The 18,835-nt window shown below is 43.0% G+C and overlaps 1 protein-coding gene across 1 annotated transcript in view; it reads right to left on the minus strand.

The window, feature by feature from the left end:
- The window catches only part of slc6a8 (solute carrier family 6 member 8), a 28,711-nt gene extending 15,372 nt beyond the window's left edge, over positions 1-13,339 (minus strand). The window contains exons 1-4 of the mRNA XM_021566996.2: positions 12,352-13,339; positions 3,865-3,996; positions 3,299-3,563; positions 621-753 (exon numbers count right to left, since the gene is read on the minus strand). Coding sequence (XP_021422671.1) covers positions 621-753; positions 3,299-3,563; positions 3,865-3,996; positions 12,352-12,664 — 843 coding nt within the window. The 5' untranslated portion in view covers positions 12,665-13,339. The remainder of the gene's footprint in view (positions 1-620; positions 754-3,298; positions 3,564-3,864; positions 3,997-12,351) is intronic.
- Positions 13,340-18,835: the final 5,496 nt, after the last annotated feature.

An 18,835-nucleotide genomic window follows, 5' to 3' on the forward strand; every position in this document is an offset into this window, starting at 1 on the left:
GTGACAGGGACACTTTGTGATATGTCATAGCCACACCCCCTGTCCTCTTGATGTTGCTATAGAAACACTGCCTCATCATTGCCTTGCTGTCACACAGCAGGAGAGGGTGGCACTATGTGAATCACACAAGGTTAGGAAAAAGTCACACTGCCTTCTCATTCACTCATGACTGAGAGTCCATTACCATAGCCAGAACTAAATTAGAAACCTATCTGGCTATAGCTACAAATCTATCTCCTCTTTCTCTCTGGGAGAACTGTATATCTATACATTTTAACCCCGTTTCACATCTATTTGTTACTTTTCTCAGTAACCTTTCTTGCTGTTTTAATATAAGTCCAGACTATGTTTGATACCACACAGCAATATCCTTCCACTGCATCTGCATTAACCACTGAGTTGTTCTAATGCAGGTATCCAATCAGAGACCAGTGCAGTGACCTGAGCTGATGTAAAGCAATCTGTCTGCCACGGCCGGAGGATAGTCTGTTACATAACAGTTAGCTATAGGAGATACCTAAGGACCAGAGTGAGTCACATGTTCATTGCAGTCACCATCGTGGTGCTCATATAACTAATAAGATAACGATGAGCTTTTCAGAGAAATGTGTATTAGTTACCTTGCCTGTGGACTTCACTCCCTTCCACACACAGAAATACACCATCACCCAGACGGCCGCCAGGCACAGCAACAGCTCCCAGTTGATGGATCCTGGGTAGTCCAGCCCTTGTGAGATGTTCAGCACCTTGTTCCTGGAGGGAGGGGTCATAGAGTAAAACTATATGAAAACATGCGTTTGTCTAAGTTACAGGATATAAAATGAACGGCATGATGCTCTACTCCTGTAACAAAAGTCTGCCCTTTGTCCTCAATAAAAGCTATGTCAGTCAGTAACAGCATTTGGCATTTTCTACCTACAGCCATGACAAAGGCACTTATGTCCCTGCACATGCCATAAGGGAGAGTGGGAACAAACACTCTGGTAGTCATGGACAACGGGACTAGAGGACTAGAGGAACAGAGAGGGATGAAGAACTGGGCCGAGGACAAATGAGATTCCAAATCAGAACACTAACCAGTTCTGTCACACTGCTCTTTAAAAGCAGAGCATTCAAAGGCCACTCATTTTTTTATTTTTTTTATTTAACCTTTATTTAACCAGGTAGGCTAGTTGAGAACAAGTTCTCATTTACAACTGTGACCTAGCCAAGATAAAGCAAAGCAGTGTGACAAAAACAACACAGAGTTACACATGGAATAAACAAACATAGTCAATAATACAATAGAAAAAGTATATATACAGTGTGTGCAAATGAGGTAGGATAAGGGAGGTAAGGCGATAAATAGGCCATAGTGGCAAAATAATTACAATATAGCAATTAAACACTGGAGTGATAGATCTGCAGAAGATGAGTGTGCAAGTAGAGATACTTGGGTGCAAAGCAGCAAAATAAATAACAGTATGGAGATGAGGTAGTTGGATGGGCTATTTACAGATGGGCTGTGTACAGGTGCAGTGATCTGTGAGCTGCTCTGACAGCTGGTGCTTAAAGTTAGTGAGGGAGATATGAGTCTCCAGCTTCAGTGATTTTTGCAGTTCGTTCCAGTCATTGGCAGCAGAGAACTGGAAGGAAAGGCGGCCAAAGGAGGAATTGGCTTTGGGGGTGACCAGTGAAATATACCTGCTGGAGTGCGTGCTACGGGTGGGTGCTGCTATGGTGACCAGTGAGCTGAGATAAGGCGGGGCTTTACCTAGCAAAGACGTATAGATGACCTGGAGCCAGTGGGTTTGGCGACGAATATGAAGTGAGGGCCAGCCAACTAGAGCATACAGGTAGGTCGCAGTGGTGGGTAGTGTATGGGGCTTTGGTGACAAAATGGATGGCACTGTGATAGACTGCATCCAATTTGCTGCGTATAGTGTTGGAGTCTATTTTGTAAATGACATCACCGAAGTCAAGGATCGGTAGGATAGTCAGTTTTACGAGGGTATGTTTTGCAGCATGAGTGAAGGATGCTTTGTTGCGAAATAGGAAGCCGATTCTATATTTAATTTTGGATTGGAGATGTTTAATATGAGTCTGGAAGGAGAGTTTACAGTCTAACCAGACACCTGGGTATTTGTAGTTGTCCACATATTCTAAGTCAGAACCGTCCAGAGTAGTGATGCTGGACGGGCGGGCAGGTGTGGGCAGCAATCGGTTGAAGAGCATGCATTTAGTTTAACTTGCATTTAAGAGCAGTTGGAGGCCACGGAAGGGGAGTTGTATGGCATTGAAGCTCGTCTGGAGGTTAGTTAACACAGTGTCCAATGAGGGGCCAGAAGTATACAGAATGGTGTCGTCTGCGTAGAGGTGGATCAGAGAATCACCAGCAGCAAGAGCGACATCATTGATATATACAGAGAAAAGAGTCGGCCCGAGAATTGAACCATGGCACCCCCATAGAGACTGCCAGAGGCCCGGACAACAGCACCCCCATAGAGTCTGCCAGAGTTCCGGACAACAGCACCCCCATAGAGACTACCAGAGGCCCGGACAACAGCACCCCCATAGAGACTGCCGAGGCCCGGACAACAGCACCCCCATAGAGACTGCCAGAGGTCCGGACAACAGGACCTCCGATTTGACACACTGAACTCTGTCTGAGACATAGTTGGTGAACCAGGCGAGGCAGTCATTTGAGAAACCAAGTCTGTTGAGTCTGCCAATAAGAATGTAGTGATTGACAGAGTCGAAAGCCTTGGCCAGGTTGATGAATACAGCTGCACAATATTGTCTCTTATCGATGGCGGTTATGATATCGTTTAGGACCTTGAGTGTGGCTGAGGTGCACCCATGACCAGCTCGGAAACCAGATTGCATAGCGGAGAAGGTATGGTGGGATTCAAAATGGTCGGTAATCTGTTTGTTAACTTGGCTTTCGAAGACCTTAGAAAGGCAAGGTAGGATCGATATAGGTGTGTAGCAGTTTGGGTCTAGAGTGTCTCCCCCTTTGAAGAGGGGGATGACCGCGGCAGCATTCCAATCTTTGGGGATCTCAGACGATACGAAAGAGAGGTTGAAGAGGCTCGTAATAGGGGTTGAAACAATTTTGGTGGATAATTTTTCATACTGTGGACCAATTACTAAAATCCCTTTTCTAAGTGACGACTTGCAAAATATTTCAAATAATTAACTGTGACTGACAAATAACAATGTTTTATTCTTAGAGCTTTCGGCACAGACGTCAGTTCAACGTCTAGTTTTGATAGAATAGTGTGTTTTTCCATTGGGATAGAGGAAGTAAAGAACTTACTCCCAGAATTCAATAATGGGAGAACGCCCATCTGCCAGCTCCTCACATGTCATGTTGCCATAGGTAGTGTTGCCAATGGTGCCATTCAGGCAGTCTTCATGATGAAAGATCTCGATGCAGCTGGGCGTGTTCCAGGGGTTGTCACAGGTGGACCAGGGCAGGGTAGCATTGAAGGACTTGATGAAATAGTAGAAGGCCCAGGCTAGGACCATGATGTAGTAGGTGTTACAGAAGAACACTATGACCATGGAGGCATACCCCAGTCCTGGAGGAATACGGAGCAATTCAACAGTTTAGTGTTCAGCACTGAAGAGACAAACAGAGCTTACTTATACGTTAATGTCAATTTTGTAAGAAACATTGGAGCAGTCTTGATTTTTATGTAACAAAGGTGTATCAATTCTTAGAATAAAGCGATAGAGGAATACATAGTAAATAGGCCACAGCTGTGAATGTCTGCAAACTGCCTTTCTATTCGAAAGGATCAGTTAAAAGACTTGACAAATGGCTGTACAAATGTTTCAGAGCAGCCACACAAACTGCTGAGAGAGCAAAATGTTCAGTACCTTTAAATAGAGGTGCGATGTTCCACACGTTGATGCTGCCAGCCTTCATAAACTGTCCCAATGCAATCTCCAGGAAGAATATAGGAATTCCCCCAACAACCCCAATAATGAGGTAGGGAATCAGAAACACTCCTGTGGGGGACAAACAGACAGGTGTTCAATGGAACAGTAGAGTAATGCACTCCTTGGGTCACTATGGGGGATGTATGAGCTGCACAACGCATTAGGATACCCATTATTAAACCACCATCTTATGTTCCCTAAAGAAAACATCACTCTGCGACATCAAATGGTAACAAGGATGCAACATAAAACCTTCTACCTTATAGTCTATGCAGCTATAGTTGGTGTTCTCATTATATTTTAATAGCTTTAAAATTATTCTTAAAGAGGTAAAGCAAGCCCCACAACTTTACTTCATGTAAAGTTACCATCTAGTTACATTTTAATGGCCTTATATAACTGGGTGTGAGCAGGAAGTGCATATTTCAGTCTCATCCACTAATTGGCGCAGAAGGGGAGTCCATTTTATCGGTGAAAACACGCATGCTCCCCTCACCCCTCCTACGTCTGCCTACACTTCAGTATGTTCAAATGTGACTGTGATTCTGTTTGCTGCATTGGCTTTCATCAAACAGGGTCTAGGAGCACGGCAAACCATCAACAGTAATAACGCCATGGCTGACTGATTCCAAATGAACATCAGCAGCGATAGCGGCTTAAGACTGACTGGGGGGGTGGAGCAAGGAAGGAGGTGGAAGGGGTGGTGGGAGGAGAGGGAGGGAGGGGTGGTGGGAGGGGAGGGAGGGAGGAGAGGGAGGGGTGGTGGGAGGAGAGGGAGGGAGGGGTGGTGGGAGGGGAGGGAGGAATGGTGGGAGGGACAGGGGGCTTTGCAGTGGTAGTCAGCTCCTGCTTCAGCCTATAACGCAGATTATCCATTGAACAATGTGCTGCACTGAATGAAGCTGAGATGACGTCACCTTCAGCCCAGAGGTCTCCTGATAGGCTGACATCGAGCGCCGGGGAGGGCCATGGGCTGCGTTATAAAAAGCACCACCCGTTGTGTAACGTAGGCTCTGCAGGCTAGTGGAAACAGCCAATTCCTCCCTGACAGAAAAGAGACATGGATGCGCAGAAGCAAAGGCTCTCCTTTGTGAAGAGGATGGGGTTGACAAACCAATCTGAATTAGCAATGGGGACTCTCAGCATGTAAACCAGCCTGAGAACACAATCACAATCCCTTCATACAGTTCAACACATATCTAGGGTGTGACTGAAAATAACACATAATAGCACCTCTATCAAAGGAAAAACGTGTGAACAGCAATTTCTACAGTGTGTGATTCAAGGCTAAAGTGGTTTCTTTAAGAGGAGACTGTTGCCATTACTACTGTATTGAAGACGCCTGACAAACTCAGTAAGATTGGGGAACTGCACGCACTATACACCACTGACCTGAAAGAAAGATTCCAGCATCAGAGGGAAGAATAGCTTCTCTCTCTCTCTCTCTCTCTCTCTCTCTCTCTCTCTCTCTCTCTCTCTCTCTCTCTCTCTCTTTCTCTCTTTCTCTCTCTCTCTCTCTCTCTCTTTCTCTCTCTCTCTGTCTCTCTCTGTCTCTCTCTGTCGCTCTCTCTCTCAAGCATCTATAAAATGTGTAGTCATGTGGGCTTTGTGAGGGCTGATGTAAATGGCTGTTCATTTGCAAACAAAGCATTTGCTATAGAAGCAGCGGCAGTGATTATGTGTGAGAGTGTACACACACACACACACACACCCACCCACACACACACAAAACACACAACAGTCGCAGAGACAGTCGCAGAGACAGACACAGGACCGACTCAGTGACGGCATGCCGATGAGTCAGACAGACGCTGCCTATGGCGCAGAAGGGGAAGGAGCTACGTAGTGCGTCGTGACTCCAGTCAGAGCTAGCAGAGCCACTGAGGCATTCCAGCCTGTCAGGAGACAGGAACCTGACTGAGACTCTGCTCAGCCTCTTAATTAAACAGTTAGATAGCAGATAGAGAGAGAGTGTAGTGAAGTGGGGGAGGAGGACGGTGAGAGAGGGAGAGAAAGAGAGGAGCTATTTGTCCAGAAGATGCTACTCCCTTGTTAATGGCGTCTCCCATTGAGGTAATGCTGTTACCACTGGTGAACATGCTAGTTATGTGATTATGGTGAACAAGGTCCTGCCTGGCTGGTAGATGCAATCACCTCACCATATAGTGATTATGTATGATAATTACTGATACTGTAATTCTCTTTTCAATAAATGGCCATCTTTAAATTAAGAAAACATGCTAATGAATTACAAAACTTCTACCTGTTTTCAGTTAAAAACACAATATTTGGTATACTTAACTTTTGGGGAGGTTATTCATAGTACCCTGAGGAAGGCTCACATTTAAACTGAGTCACACAAATAGAGAACCAATTCAGGTACATATGGCATGTGCTAAGCTTTCTAATCTTGATTAAGTAAGTGTCGGGAGCAGCTCTGAACGCTCAGTATTGACAGGCCTTTCAATCCTTTTTCTGGTTAGTTGAGTGAACTGACAGGAGCAGCTAATGCAGCATATAGCAATACAACTGAGGTTGGTTAGACCAGGTGTAATCTCTTGTGGACAGACTACATAAATCTAAAAAATAAATTACACTAGATTTTTGTTCTGGTTTAACCAAGAATAGAGCAGCAGGTGCATCATTTTGTCAGCTGATCCCTGCCTATAACAAGCGTCAAAACACTGACCAAGCTCCAATGGGACACGTGTGGACTTGGATTTGACTTATTGTTGTGGTGTACATGACAATATATAAATACTCCCCTACACCTAGGGTTGCAAAATTCCAGGAACTGGTTGGAGGATGCTGGATTTCCTGCTTATTCCTTCCTGAGTCCGGGAGTCCTCCAACTGAGATTTCAGGAAACCAGGAAATGTATTGAAAGTTCCCAGAATTTTGCAACCCTACATACACCCTCCCCCCCCTAACATTCACATGGAAATGGTATCTTCCATGCACAGATGCATTCTCTTGTATGGTCCTGCGAAATTACTCCTGAAGCAACAACAAAACAATTGCAAATTGTATTGATTTTTAAATGACAATGTGCTATGCTGTCAAAATCACATAATAATTGTAATTAATCTCTTATTTTGTGAAGCTTAGCTTTCCCCTACAACTAAGTGCCCTACTTTACATGTTGCTCATGAAGCCTGATTTTCAACTCCCAAGAGAGCCAGTAAACTTGGACAGATCACCCTGTTGGTCATCTCCATGTTAGTGGATATGTTGTTTACAATGAGATTACGGCACAAGAGATTGGCACACCTCTTTAAAGCACAGTAGGTTGTTGCTAGACGTGCTTGTTCATCCAAAAAAAGAAATAACTGCAGTGTCCTAAATTCGGGAATAGAAAAGATTAGCTTACATTTCAAACATGACGGTGCATTTATGTTGACCCATCCCCTTCATTCATGTGCTTCGTTCAAGCAGAGATACTGTGTATGTTACTTCATTATAATGACTACACACACCACACTGCAAAGATCACCACAAAACCTAAATTGCGTCCCAATATTCTCTCCTTTTCTCCCAAAGTGTGCACTTGTTCACTTCCCCTCATGGATTTGAAAGGTAATTAATGGTATATAGAAACTCCCTCTCTAGCCCATGCCTACACCAATCCAAAGCGTTTACATTTGTAGGGAACAAGTACACAGTGCACACCATAGAAAGGAGAGATTATTGGAAGGCAACCTTATTGAACATGAATTCTCTCTGCTGCACTACACCAGCATAAACATCATTCAGAAAAGCTGTGCAGGGTGTAATTGGTCTTATCTAAATGCCAGGTCAGAGAGCACACAGACATTTGCCCGAACGCATTGCTAACCTGAGGTGACATCATGTAGTATAGCGTTACATATATCCCCAGAGCATTGAGCTGACCTAACTGGGGGTTATAGCCTACCATTCCCTGCCTGAGGCTGAGCCATATCCCAAACAACACTGCACCGGACCGCACCATGCCACACCGAACAACACCAAACAACACCGAACCACACTAAACCACACCAAACCACACCCTACCACACCGAACCACACCAAACTACACCGAACCACACCAAACCACACCGAACCACACCCCACCACACCGAACCACACCAAACCACACCGAATCACACCAAACCACACCCCACCACACCGAACCACACCAAACCACACACCGAACCACACCCCACCACACCAGCTCCCAGTCAGAGAAAGGAGATTAAAAGATTAACAGACACTCTTCATAATCGCCCGTCCACGTGGGGTGAGGAGATGATGTCACACGGGGCAAAGGGCCAACGTACTGTAACCCTGCGGTCTGCGCATCACACCCGCTCAGATGCTGGACTCACTTGCAAAAGGCAAGCCACCATGATGGTTGATAGTGTGACGTACACTGATTAGACACTGTGCCAAAGAGCATTATTCTGCTAAAAACAAATTGCTGGATAACTGAAGCTGACAGAAAATAAACTTTACAGATTGCTGTGTAAAAAGATAAATTCATAAACATAAATTCAACGTTATGTATTCTTTGACAAAAGAGGGCAAATGACTAAGTGTTTGACTTGGACCCAACTGGAAGCCCACTCTGTCTGACAATCCCTTTACGGTTTTGATTCAAAAGAAGGACTAAAAACCACACAAAGACATACTCAGTCTGCCTGACACCGTGCATGACCTTATCTGATGACCGAAATAAGAAAAATACGCTCATGACAATATTCCCTGCAGTGTAATGCCAAAGGGCCTTATTGGTGGGTAGTAACATGGCTTGGGTCCTTTGCTCTGATGAGAACACGTAGTCCACTGCGCGGCTGCAGACACACTGCCAAGGACAATCAGAGAGCTCACTGCAGAGCTCGTAAATCTACAGGCTGTAAGGCTGCTGTCTGACTGGGTGCTACCTGCTGCTGCTGCTGCTGAGCAGGCCAGGCTACGCAGTACAGTACTGCCCTGGCTAGAGAGAAGGCAACCCCATCACAGGAGAACCCTAAAATCCCACAGCTCCCAGAAAAACTCTCAGAGAAGACTTATCACCTGTGCTGCGTGCTATGAACCCATATACTGAACATATGTTTATGGATGTGACAATAGGATAGTTACCGATGTGGTCGTTGATAGATATGCCTTCTCTCTATTTGAAAGGAGCACAAAGAATGGGGAATATTGTAAAATGTATGATGGTGATAGGCAACTGTACTTTGAGTAGACGGTCTATGTCGTTATATTGCTTTGATAGTATAGACAAGTCAGATTCTAAAACTTCATAAAAATTGCCATCAATACAGACAGTACAGAGACACCAATCATAGAATGTGTAACAATACTTCCTGACAGGTAAAGAAGATACTTGCACTTGGCAAATACATGTATGTGTGTATTATAACAAGTCAAAATAAGCAAATATAAAGATTTTGACAAGAATGTCCTTGCGATGACAGCAGATGATTTGCCATGGCAACTAATCCACCTGTCATGTTACAACTGATGGGAATAGGAAAGAGATTTAAAGAGACTTAAACCCAAGTATCGCTTGAATGAGGAATCAAATTAGAAAATGAAATTCATCCAATGTACCTGGGCATTAAACACCCTCACAGTGCATTGTTGTAGTTGAGGGATGGCAGAGATGCCATCTCATTAGATCTACTCTGCAGCAGCTTGGTTCTGTCTGTGTGAACAAGACCTTTTCAACTTGGGCAGCTTGATTTGATTTGGCAGAACCCTGCAGGGGTCTCCAAGGAAATGTACACAAATCCAGAGACACACACTGAGTCTGGCAACCTGAACTAGGAGAACATCTTCATGTTACCTTGGAGCTCCTAGTTGGGGGTAAAACAAGTATTTTTTAAGAGGAAAATTTAAGGGATCACCCAACGCTCGCTCCTGTCTCTTTAACATGTCTCTTTTCTCTCACTGTCAGGTCACGACTGAAGCTCTTTGTTTTTTTTACAGAATTGATGTTTTCTGTTACAGTTCCCACCAGCTGGTCGCCATGCCCTTTCCTTGCCCACCACCGGTAAGGTCAACCTGAACCGCCTCAGAGATATCCTCTATCCAAATAGTTGGATGGATACATAGAAACATTATCCCAGATGATGTTGCTCATGGATCCCAAGTGTAATAATAACACCAAGCGGAGCCCTAATACAATTTTTAGCCTGGGGGATTCAGAGGAATTTCATTCTTTACTCAATTTCTTTAACTCTATACACCAACCAAATATTTGTGTAGCATATAGTCAGTATTTATTCAGGTTCACCTCTCTGGTTTCATTTTTTACACTAAATATATATTGATACTATGGAGATCCTGAGCTATCTGGAACCCGAAACACCATACTTTCACTGACAGACAGTGATGAATTCCACTTTGTTTTTCATAAAATCCCTCCATATCGATCACTGTCTAGATACTCTATTAAAAAAAGATAGTGCATGGTTATGTAGTTTTGTTCAAACAGCCACTTATTTAAACCCCCAAAAAATACACATTTTCAGTGAGACAGCATCACTTATTCAGTGAGACAAATCCTTCATTCATTGAGTACATTTTAGCTGCTGTCCAGATGATTGAGGGCACATGGAGACAGCTATTTCATTGAGGCAGATACACTGCATCTCTCTTTGATCACACACTCATATTTTAGACAGACCTCATCATTATACTATTGTAGCGATGTTTAGTGAACGCCCTCATCTCGAACCCAGGTCTCCCAGCCCATAAGCAGACCTGCTAACCAGTGCTCCAATAGGGATGATCTATTTTGGGGGGTGGATCGTAACAGGCCTACCCAGGCAAAGTTTGTTACACTATCCCCACCGTTCAGGAGAGCGTGTCCCCGCGCTTCACTATACCAAGTCCCTCACCTGTGCACACCTCTCTAAGGCACAATCCCACCACAGACACCAATGCAGCGAAATTTGCAAACAGCGACAGTGTAAAGGCCCTTCCTGGTCTCAAACCTGGGTCTCCCAGCCTGTAAGAAGACCCGCTAAGGGTGTCGAAACAGGCCTATCTAGGAAAAGTTTATGAAGGACTTGCCAGTAGAGTGTATCACAAAGTTTTCTCAATAAATGCAATTTCAATCTAATGAAACAACAAGAAGATCCAATTGTTTGTTCCACTGAGTTTATAGATCCGAACCTGGTCTGAGATGTTATGGCTGCGATCCCCATTCAGGGACCAACATCAGGGGAAATTTCAGAGTGACATTCGTAACATTAAACATTCTTGAAAATGCAAGTGTTTTACACCCTTCAAAAGATTAGAATATTGGTAATCAAACTACGTTTTCCAATTTAAAATAGCTATTACAGAGAACAAATCCCATGCTTTTGTTTGAGAAGAGCAATCAACAACAGAAACATTTTCCGCCATGACAGTTTTTACACATTCATATCTGAAGGTAAAATTATGACTTACATTCTGCTACAGGCAGTTCGATTAGGGTATGTCTTCAGGCGGAAATTGAGAACAAAGTGATGCAGCCATAACAGGTTAAGCTGGTAATGGTATTGTTTTTTGTCCATTTCAATGGAAAGGTGTGTAAACTGTGTTCACCATCAAGTCTACACACAGGTTTTTCTAATGACAGCATTAAGTCATGTTTTAATGTAGTGTTTATTACACAAACCAAAATCTGTTTTGTTGTGGGAACAAAAATGTAATTTCCATGTTGTTTCACAGCCAATCTATCCAAGCACTGTGTATGTTGAATGTATAATCTTTTTAATTTTAGACTATTCTCATCTGTAAATGGACAAATCAGTTTAATTATACTTGTTGTTAAATTATTATTATTATTATATATATATTTGTTTTGCATATGGCAATCCATTTTACACAAATGATAACGATAATACAGTGGCAATGTGAGTTCTGTTCTGACATTCTCCAGCAACATGATGTGTATAGAAATGAACAGGACTCACCCACATCCACCCCCGTCACACAGCGTCATACGCAGGCCCATATGTGAGGTATGACCTGACGCTCTGATCAAGGGTAGAGAACGGTGTGCACTGTGCGGTAATCTTCACGATGAACAGCCAGTAGAATAGATAGACAGCCTGAACTGGCGTTAAAATATATCAAGGTGGGCACTGTAAGCGATATTGTCTCTCTATAATACCGTTTCTGATATGGACCAAAATAATTGTGTGGGTAAGAATGTGAGCTACTGCTATATGAGATGCCTGCAGTGCCCTCACAGGAGCTGATCATATGATTATTGCTTTGGATGCTATGACGTCTATACAATCCCTCACATAGACATCTCAAGGCAACATGCTATTCGCTCAGCCACATTTTCAATTGTTTTAGGGAATTTTTATTATGGGACAGGAGAGCCATCAGCCACTATAGGGATTTCAGTATTTTGTGTTTAGATTTTTACTGGTTTATTTAGGCTACTGGTTAACTTACCTCCACCATTTTTGTAGCATAGGTAAGGGAAGCGCCAGACGTTTCCCAGCCCTACAGCGAAGCCGACGCAGGACATGATAAAATCCATCTGTCTGGTCCATTGCTCTCGTTCGGGATACCCTGGCACTGGTTTCTCCACTGACGACATCGTGCCAGGTGTGGCTCCGCATCCTGCCCCGTCAGTTCCACCAATGAGGCTTCCGTTCACGCCAGCTTGGTGCCCGTTTCCGTTCGGAATGAGGTGACCCTTTTTCTCCTCCCCGAGGACCACGTTCACAGCACAGCAGTCAGTTTCGAATGCAGGTTTCTCCATGCCAATTACGCACTTGTAAACAATGCACCCTCAATTTCCCACTAACACTGAGGAGGAAACCAGTGAAAAGATCGGTGAAGATTCAGGACAATAGATACAGCTTTCTTAAGCTTTTATTCGTTCGGGTCGATTTCCCTGGACCCGAAGATGGTCCTTTGTTCTTCTTCTGGCAATCCTATGGGAATAGGATCTGATTTATTTCCCCTTTTTAATTTAAGGGTATGATAAGTCACTTGAATAGGTATAATTTGTATCTCTATTATCGTATAGCAATGTCAAACGCGCAACGATGAGACGGAGATCAGAATTAAATGTTTATTACATTTGAGGTGTATAAAAATAAAGGACACTTGCCCCCAAAGAAAATCACCGAATTTGAGAGCACCTTCAAAAACAATCTACGAAACACTTGAATGTGAGTCTGAAGAATCGCATGGGAACTTATCTCTCAAAGAGGAGACGGGTGTCGAGGCGAAAAACTCAGCGGGCTTTGCGCGCGCTCGATGACGAATGTAACGGAATTACATTCGTGGTTTTGTCTTTAGATTCCGAGGCTAGATCATCCTGCTCCTTGGCTTCCTTCGCTTCGGAAAAATACTGACAATATGATAGGTCTATCGCGGTTATCCTTAGCTGCTCTCTCTTGGTGCACTGTATGACAATTAACTGAGCCTGCAGCCGCGCGCAGCTTTAAAAGGGTTGGTGCGGCGGCGATGGTACTGAGGCGCACGTCACTTGGATTTCATCCCTCCCCCATCCTTAAGGACACAGTTGCCTTATCAGTTGTATTAGCTCTGTTGCAACGAATATCAGGAAATTATTAAGACACGCATTCAACATTGTCTAGCCTACGAGGGCGATAATTTATGTAAAAATTGCAGGTGCACTGATATTGTGTGCCTGCCAAAAGCACGGAATAGAGAACTGGGGCTCTGCTGTTCAATGGCATGAAATCCTTTAGGCAACCCGAGTGTCATTACACATGCACTGGGAAAGAATTAGGATATTTCGCACTATGATGAATGATGAACAACCTCTAACTTTAGTTCTGTCAAAGCTTCAGTTAGTATTAGCTTATAGCCTAACATCAGAATGTTTGACAGACCTGAAGGTATAGATTGTTCATCATTCAACATTACTGTAAGAAAGATATTTGACCCAGAATCCCAGTGCATGGGAGTCAGATAAAATGAAAGGGTGTATCCACCCAGACCCTCCATCCTCCTCACTCATACTGTAGGCCAGGGGCGCAACTTTCACTGGGGATGGGGGGACATGTCCCCCCCACATTCTGAAATTGTATTTTTGTCCCCCCAGTTTTATCATTGGAATGTGATACAAAATGAGGCAACGGAGTGCTTTAGGACCATGCAGACGCCTCCGAGCGGTCGGGTAGGCTGTTTGGAGTGTTTATCCGACTGTGTGTGTGTGTGTATATATATATATATATATATATATATATATATATATATATATATATATATATATATATATATATATATATTTATTTATTATGTCCCCCCCCACTTCTATAACCAAAGTTGCACTCCTGCTGTAGGCTACAACTCGCTAAAGGGAGTCAGATGAGTGTTAGATTACCCAACTGACACTAAAACATTCCTCATATGATTAGTGGGCCTTTATCTTATCGTAAATTTAAATATTTAGACAATCAAACTTTACTATTTGGTCTTTAAACGCAATGCCATTAGTAAGGAGACACCTGCAATGACAAAAATGTAATTATGTGTAAATGTTAACATTGGAATGTCTGGTAGTTTCATTTCATATAGAAACATCCATACTATATGTGGTACATAGAAAGTGTTATTGGTGAAGGAATTGTATATCAAGTAACATATAAAAAAAAAATATTCTCCCCTACCAAGTTTCATAACTAATTGTCAGAATGTTGTTTACCATTCTAGGATAGCTAAGGTAAAGGCACGTGAGGACATACATGCTTTATTTACACACATGCACAGTGAGTTCTATTATTCCATTTATATATGATTGATCTTGTCAAATTGTTCATCAGTATGTATATTACCCCTCCAGTGTTCATTGTAAGTGGAAGTAAAGGTATATATATGCTGGAAATAAGTCCTACTGTCCTCCTGGTGGATGGATTACTTGGATGTTGACAGAATGAATCAGTTTAATATTTCAACTGTTGGTCTGAGCTACTGCTTTACTACAGAACTTTGGCAGAGTCCCAACTATTTTGAGCCCCACCTGTTCAGCAAAAAAAAAACTTTTGCCTGTTTTGCATATTATTTTGGCATTAATACATATCTGTTTGCAAACAATGTAAAAATAAATAATAATAATAATAATACTTGAGTTAATAAAGCCGCATACAAACATGGTCTCTTTTTTACTTTCTTGAGTAAGGCAGCTCCAAAATGCATCTGTTTCAGTCTAGCTCAGTGCTTTCTGTGGTGGTGGGGCAGCCACCTACGCAGGCACGTAGGGGTTGGTAATGTTTTCTAGGTGCACCGTGATTGTCTCAGTGTTCTGTCACTCATTGGGACACTACGTCACCACAAAATCTACGGAGGAAAGCTAAAAAATTCAAGCCCCTTGGGTGCTGCCATATTACAGTTACATTAGAAGTGCCCATCCATAAAGGCTCAAGGTTATTGGCCACAGATAAAATAATGTCAAATCACGTTATATCTACAGTAGTTTTGATTGGACTGATCATGCCAACATCATACCTTCAAAATTTTAGCTTGCAAGCTAGTAGTCATCATCATGAATCAAGGCGACAACCGACTGGCAAATCTTTTTCAATCCTTGTCATATGAAGAGAAATAATGAAGAGAAATTATAGATAAAACGCATCGATGCTCATCGGCCGTTAGACATAAACATTACACAACAAGTTGATTTGTAAGGAATCAGTGGCTAACTGCAAGCATTGCAAAGCAATCACTAGCCTGCTATTCAGTGGAGTGGGTGTGTGGTCCAAGTCTGGGTTTAATTTAAGGGTCTCTTTTCCAAGCTTAAAAGGATAAACATTCAACATTGGCCATGCTGTCAAGACAGCATGACTTCTGCAGTGTTCAAAACAACTGGAAACTCGGAACTGGGAAATCTCAGACTTCAGTGAGTTCCAGACAACTGGGAACTCTGAAAAAAAACATGCTCCGACTGGGAAAATACACTTTGAACGGTCATCCAACTCGGAATTGCAAGTTGGGAACTCAGGCATCTTTCTAGAGCTCCAACATGAAAATCACTGATGTCATGATTTTACCTTGTGTTTTACCATTTCCCATTTGTCTGGAAAGCACCATAAATCTAGAGAATGACAGACTTTGATTACACGGTTTGATGACAAAATTTGCATCACCTTCCAAGTCAAGTGAGCACAGCACAACAAGGTGAGTCCAAACATGTATTGTATGCTGCTGCATAATGATGTAATATTCCAGAGAGATATGTATACTGTAGCTAAAAAAGTAATACTAAGTGTATGTTGTGTAGTAAGCTGTTAGTAGCCCATGTGCCTCACCCAAATAATTTGGTCCCTTTTCCCCTCATAACTTAGCCTACTGCTCTGACTTGGTGGTGCACATGTAGCCTATAGCTTGTTTTAAAGAAATGTCAACATCGAATATTGTAAGAGCTTTCATTGTCTGCTTATATGCCCCCTTTATTTATCCTACTGTTCTGACTTGGTGTACAGGGAGAACACTATAAGAAAACGACCCTTGTTCTGAATTATATCGCTGTACATTTCAAAAGTGCTGAACAAATAAACTCAGCAAAAAAAGAAACATCCCTTTTTCAGGACCCTGTCTTTCAAAGATAATTCGTAAAAATCCAAATAACTTCACTGATCTTCATTGTAAAGGATTTAAGCACTGTTTCCTATGCTTGTTCAATGAATCATAAACAATGAATGAACATGCACCTGTGGAATGGTTGTTAAGACACTAACAGCTTACAGACGGTAGGCAATTAAGGTCACAGTTATGAAAACTTAGGACACTAAAAAGGCCTTTCTACTGACTGTTTTTCTTTTGGGGTAAAAAACACCAAAAGAAAGATGCCCAGGGTCCCTGCTCATCTGCGTGAATGTGCCTTAGGCATGCTGCAAGGAGGCATGAGGACTGCAGATGTGGCCAGGGCAATAAATTGCAATGTCCGTACTGTGAGACGCCTAAGACAGCGCTACAGGGAGACAGGACGGACAGCTGATCGTCCTCACAGTGGCAGACCATGTGTAACAACACCTGCACAGGATCGGTACATCCGAACATCACACCTGCGGGACAGGTACAGGATGGCAATATCAACTGCCCGAGTTACACCAGGAACGCACAATCCCTCCATCAGTGCTCAGACTGTCCGTAATAGGCTGAGAGAGGCTGGAATGAGGGCTGATAGGCCTGTTGTAAGGCAGGTCCTCACCAGACATCACTGGCAACAATGTCGCCTATAGGCACAAACCCACTGTCGCTGGACCAGACAGGACTGGCAAAAACTGCTCTTCACTGACAAGTTGTGGTTTTGTCTCACCAGGGGTGATGGTCGGATTCGCGTTTACTGTCGAAGGAATGAGCGTTACACCGAGGCTTGTTGTCATTGCCGACAATCTCAGCGCTGTGCGTTACCGGGAAGACATCCTCCTCCCTCATGTGGTACCCTTCCTGCAGGCTCATCCTGACATGACCCTCCAGTATGACAATGCCACCAGCCATACTGCTCGTTCAGTGCGTGATTTCCTGCAATGGCCAGCGAAGTGTTCTGCCATGGCCAGCGGAGAGTCTGGGCACGTCAATCCCACTGAGCACGTCTGGGACCTGTTGTATCGGAGGGTGAGGGCTAGGGCCATTCCCCCCAGAAATGTCTGGGAACTTGCAGGTGCCTTGGTGGAAGAGTGGGGTAACATCTCACAGCAAGAACTGGCAAATTTGGTGCAGTCCATGAGGAGGAGATGCACTGCAGTACTTAATGCAGCTGGTGGCCACACCAGATGCTGACTGTTACTTTGGATTTTGATCTATAATATAATATAATTTCCCAAGTTTTTTTTACCATACAGTATAGCTCAGTATTTGAATTATTTATTTTATACAGTCATTTATGATCATCTTTATCAAGGGTGTCAATAATTTCAGACATGGATATAGTTTATTTGTATATTATTGTAATTGAGCGTGCCACAAACAGGTTGTCAGTGTTGAAATATAAACGTTTAATAACAGAGAGCAAGCCATGAAACGGTCTCCATCTCACTTAACTGGCTCTGGCTTCACTCGATCATCAGGTCATAATGAAGTGCTTCAGAAGCACGTTTTTATTCTGTCTTCTCCATGAGCACAGGATCATTGTATATGGTACAGTGGGTTTAATTCTTGAACCTGACGTTTCAGTTTGTTGGCAGTCAAGCCTCTGCCATCACATGAACGTTTGAACGATTCTTTGAAATGTTCACTGCGCATAGCAACCCTTATAATGCATTTCACCACCTCTTGTCCTCGATTAAGATTGTAACAGGAGAGATTACAACTACGGTATGTGATTTCCTGCTTGTAATTCTCACACTCCGTTGTTGAAAGTGTATTGGACTGCCAACGTGCTGAAACACAGATATGTTGGGAGTTGCCCGGATGTCTCTGTCAGAGCCACGATGTGTGAGGTAACGTGGTAGCCATGCCAAGGCAAGGTGGGGGTACTGCTATGGTAACTCTTACATGTTTTGCTCTAAGTTTAGTTCTGAATAGAACCCGTGACTTAGGAGCAGCTGCCATGAAAAGGTTACAGCCTCTTCTTTTATGGCTCTTTGGAAATAGCCATGCCACTGACTCACGATGTTCTCCTCTTTTTTTAAATATAACATGTTCATAAAATGACAGAGGTAGTACTGTAAATGTGTGTAGTGTTCAAATCATAACCGGCACATCATCCCCATCATGTACAGTATGTTCTCTACTGTATGTGTCAGTGAACATGGTGACTGATTATTGATACTATGGTTAGAGAAAGACAGTAGATCCACAAATCATTGTTTTTCTTCATTTTTTCTTCTTCTCAGTTCTCTGACAGGCTCACTTGAAAACATTAAGTTGGTATGATATGCTATGAAAATAATAATTGGCTTAATTGCATATGTGGTATAAAATATATAAACAGATAGTATTCTTCATTGCTGTGAGT

The sequence above is a fragment of the Oncorhynchus mykiss genome, chromosome 16 (assembly GCF_013265735.2).
Source record: "Oncorhynchus mykiss isolate Arlee chromosome 16, USDA_OmykA_1.1, whole genome shotgun sequence".
Classification (NCBI taxonomy): Eukaryota; Metazoa; Chordata; class Actinopteri; order Salmoniformes; family Salmonidae; genus Oncorhynchus; species Oncorhynchus mykiss.